Source organism: Lactuca sativa, chromosome 5, assembly GCF_002870075.4.
Source record: "Lactuca sativa cultivar Salinas chromosome 5, Lsat_Salinas_v11, whole genome shotgun sequence".
NCBI lineage: Eukaryota > Viridiplantae > Streptophyta > Magnoliopsida > Asterales > Asteraceae > Lactuca > Lactuca sativa.
The window spans coordinates 188,447,843-188,452,024 of NC_056627.2; the positions used below are offsets into that span (position 1 = coordinate 188,447,843).

The window sequence follows — 4,182 nt, forward strand, 5'->3', positions numbered from 1 at the left end:
CTAGTGCTTGCATGCATGTTATAGAGATCTTAAAGGGTTAAAACAAACTAGGGTTTTGGGTTTTAGGACTTATTAAGGCATCTATAACCATAAAGTTGGAAACTTTATGGCTTAGGACACCTTTTTAGGCTTAGATATGAATTGGGACGTTTGGACTCGATGTATGAAGAGCTTAATGGAGGTTTTGCATGGCCACAATGTATGTTGGGTGTACCAAGGCGTACGCTATCAGCTATCCGGTCAAGGGCAGAGTAAATGGGGCGTAGAGAAGTATGCGGGGCGTAGAGGCCGAGTACACTAGGCGTACTCAGCTGGGTTGACTTTTTGTTGACCGTTGACTTTCCGTTGACTTTTGACCTAGTTTGACCAAAATGAAGATGGAGAAGTGCAACGTAGGTTGTCGCCTGAAAAGCTTCAATTAACTGTGTAAATAGGGACTTATTAGGGTTAGAATTGAAAGTTGAGAAGATCAACAGTTATTATTGCAGAGGCAATTTTTCACCCACTACACACCATGTTCTTGAGTTTTTTTATAAGAAGGAAAGAAGGGGGGGGGGGGGGGGGGGGGGGGGGGTTGAAATGGAAGAAAATGTGTGTTCTTGAGTTTTTTTAAGGAGAGAAAGGGAAGAAAAGGAAAGGAAGGGTGTTTTCGAGCTTCATTTAAGAAGGAAAGGGAAGGAACCGGAGGGATTGGAAGAGAAAGAAAGGGTTTATTTTCTTAGATTTATTTCCTCTCACTTTTAGGATGATTGGAAGGTAGGGAAAGGAAAAGAAAAGGAAAGAGAAGGAAAGGAAAGGTTACTCCTTCCCCTTCCTTTCCTTTCATTTCTTTTCCCTCCCTTTCCTTCCAAAAAAACTCAAGACCACAGCGTTAGTAATGTATATAGTTGTTGTGTTTACATACATTGTGCTTTTGTGGTTATGTACATATTCATTGTAGTTTTTACTTTTTATAGCAAAAAGAATATGAACAAAAATGTAGAAACAAACAAGTACTTTCTAGTAATACTTGGCAAATATTCAAATCCAAAAAGCTACTACCTACGGTTCACCAAAAAGTTTGTAATATCAATTAAGAGCAATCCCATAGTCTTTAATGAGAGTACTTGAATTTCTTACCCCAACTAAAAACAATTTCCAACAATACCTTTTCTTCTAAATCGATAACTAGTTTCGGCTTTTCTCCATTCAATTCAAAGATCTCCACCCTTTTCACATCATTGGTAAAGATGCTCCTTGGGTCACCTTCATGCACCTCCTGCTCTTCCCGCCATAATTCCTAGATCATCATATGAAGTAGCAAAATGTGTTAAATTCATGAAAAACCTATTTAATGGTTCAAATGGTTCTTCATATAATAGAATAATGTAAAGGTCCATGGTTCAAATTCTTCTAATATTGTGTCCAGGGTTCATAAAAAATTTGTCTAGGGCCTATTTGAAACATTTTGTTCAAAAACAAGTGGATGAGACATGTACTTGGGTTCAAAACTGATATTTTTTAAGTTGGGTTAAAACACTCAAACCGGTCAGGTGGACCGATCAAAATTTTATAATAATGAATATGTTGGATATGTATACAAAAGAATATATTGTTAAGATAATAATCTATTTCTTTAAATAAAACAATTTAGAAGGTTGTAAGCATTTGAATATAGTTTTGGAAACTTCAATGTGTTTATTTTATTATATACTCATTTAATCAAACATAACCTTGACCGACCCATTAATGGGGATAAGAGTCAGCAAATTTCTGCTTCTTTGCCCACGCCAATATTTTGAAATGCATAAAACAGCAAGTGTGAAGGTGAGCCACAGCTTCAAGAATGCGATACATTAAAAAAAAATTTACATAAATAGTTTATGTGGTATGACATAATAGGCGCCTACGGTCCAACTTCAATAAAAATGGACAAACTTGGTCCTTGTGTTTTGACGATATTGCAAAAATGGTCATTCGATCCACAACGTCAAAAATGTCTTTAGTTTTCTGTAAAATAACATTTTCTCTTTTTTTCTTTTTCATTTTACAGAAAAATAAAGACATTTTTTGACGCCGTGGATCAAAATGACCATTTCCGCAATATCGCCAAAACACAAGGACCAAGTTTGTCCGTTTTATTGAAGTTGGACTATAGGTGCCTATTATGCCATACCACATGGACCATTTATGTAATTTTCTAAAAAAAACATCTTATATGAGCATACCTCAATAACGATCAACTTGAGAGACTCCAATTTGGGATAATATTTGAGAATTCGGTTGAATTCCTCCATGGTGAATGCACCAATTGTTGTGGATAGCACCAAAGTCTTCAGATTAGGTAGAGAAGGATCAAATGCAGTATTAATGCACTACGATCATGACAACAAGTAAGTGTTTAGAGGTATTCTCCAAGTAGGTCATACTCTCAAATATTTCCATGTATAATATAATTGATAGTATATACAATTTAACGAACAAGCTCAGAAGGAAAAAAAAAACATGGACCAAGAAACCTTTATGTACTCCTTTCGTATAGTAAAAAATGCTATATTTCAACTTTTCTAATTTCAAGCTAAAACTACATAGTACATATTTCAGCCCTTTTAGCATTAAGTCAAAAAAAACTCATATAGTTTATTTACCAGAGTAAAACCATGTTCTCATAAAGTAGAAAAGAAACAGCACTTAAAAAGTTAACGTTCTAATCTTTTTTTAATAGACTCTTCTATTCACATCTTTACTTAAATAAATATTAATGGATGCTTAAGTAGAGTCACGCATAAAAATTGTTGCCAAATGTTTTAACTAGGGCAAGAGTTTTGTCGAATAGTAGTTAACTATTTTATAGAAAAAGGTGTAAAGTCCCTTGCAAAATCATTTAACCAGAATGAAGAATAATTGTGCATAAAAGAATAAGCATGTACCTGAGTGAAGAAGTTAACATCAATCAACAAGGATTCCACTTGAGAAATTCCACTAAACACACTTATGGTGTTGTCCATCAACTTAGGCTCAATCTCAGCTTCCTTCAAGGAGTCTAAACATTCAAAGAAAAATTTATAAGCTATATGACCTTTTAATGCCAAAAACACCAGTTTTGGGCAACAAATCTTAATGCCACCACACATGTCCTCTTCATCATCGTAACAGTTTCCAATAGTCAGCTTCTTGAGCTTTGGGCATGAAATACAAAGAAGACCAAGTTTATTTAAGACGCAGTCATCCAACCTCAAATCTTCAAGCAATGGACAACTTTGGAAAAAATCTTTAACTAAATTGTTGTCTTCCAAGAAGTCAACACAGGTCAAAGAAAGAACCTTAAGAGTTGGAAACCCCGTGACATTTAGCAAACGTAGAACATTGTAACCCAAACTCAACCTTAATACCTTCAAGGAACCACAAGCCACCAGACAATGGGGCAACTCGATATCCTTTGTATTATCCTTAGGGCTAAATGTCAAGTTAAGTTCTTTGACGTTTCTTCTAACGGCGGCATAAATCCACATCCCTACCGTCGACATACTGTAGTAATTTGAACAAAATAAATGAAGCCTATCCAAATCGACGGATTTGTTTACTAAAACCCTATACACAAACTCTTTGAATTTGTTTTTCTTGAAGTGCATACCTTTTCGAAAACAGCGTATGTACAGAGACGGAATTGAAGTCCACAAATACCTCCATCGTCTGGACAAAATACTGCTTCGAATTACTTCTTCAGTAGATTTAAGCCTTGAAAGAATCAAGAGGAGAATATGATCAGGCATGTTACTGATCAAATCAATCCCATCTTCGCGTCTTGATGCCTTTGGTCGTTCGGATTTCTCCATGCCCTTTTGGTGATGTGAATCAAAAGTTATTCAGAGAAGCAAACAGATCTTCAATGGCATACACATACACCAACGGTTCAATACATCTCTCTTTCGTCCTTTGCAGCTTCTTAAATACGCATTTAAATAAGAGAAAACTATATACTAGAGTAAAATACACAAATGGTCCTTGTGGTTTAGGATAATTTGTGCCGCTGGTCCTAACTTTTTTTTTTTTTTTTTTTTTTTTTTTTTTTTTAATTAATTTTAAGCATCCCTAATTTTTGTTTTCATTGCACGCTTAGTCCCTTTTTCGTATGAAAATATTATTTTGGCCTTTACCACTTTGTTTCTTAATAAATTAATTATTCTTTATGATTTTAAATAT

At 34.9% G+C, this 4,182-nt stretch overlaps 1 protein-coding gene across 4 annotated transcripts; it reads right to left on the reverse strand.

Annotated features, from left to right (window-relative positions):
• Positions 1-1,047: 1,047 nt before the first annotated feature.
• Positions 1,048-3,896, reverse strand: LOC111882911 (FBD-associated F-box protein At5g56370). 4 transcript variants are annotated; one of them, XM_042902265.2, is made up of 4 exons: positions 3,614-3,896; positions 2,910-3,022; positions 2,208-2,354; positions 1,048-1,279 (listed from the first exon to the last, which is right to left on the reverse strand). In XM_042902265.2, the coding sequence occupies exons 1-4, from the start codon at positions 3,813-3,815 to the stop codon at positions 1,094-1,096; spliced, it is 648 nt and encodes a 215-aa protein (XP_042758199.1). In that variant the 5' UTR covers positions 3,816-3,896; the 3' UTR covers positions 1,048-1,093. The 4 variants fall into 4 exon arrangements, with proteins under 4 accessions (XP_042758199.1, XP_042758197.1, XP_042758198.1 ...); XM_042902263.2 differs by adding an exon at positions 1,723-1,817 and having other exon boundaries at positions 2,910-3,896; XM_042902264.2 differs by having other exon boundaries at positions 2,910-3,507; positions 3,614-3,817.
• Between the last annotated feature and the right edge of the window lie 286 nt (positions 3,897-4,182).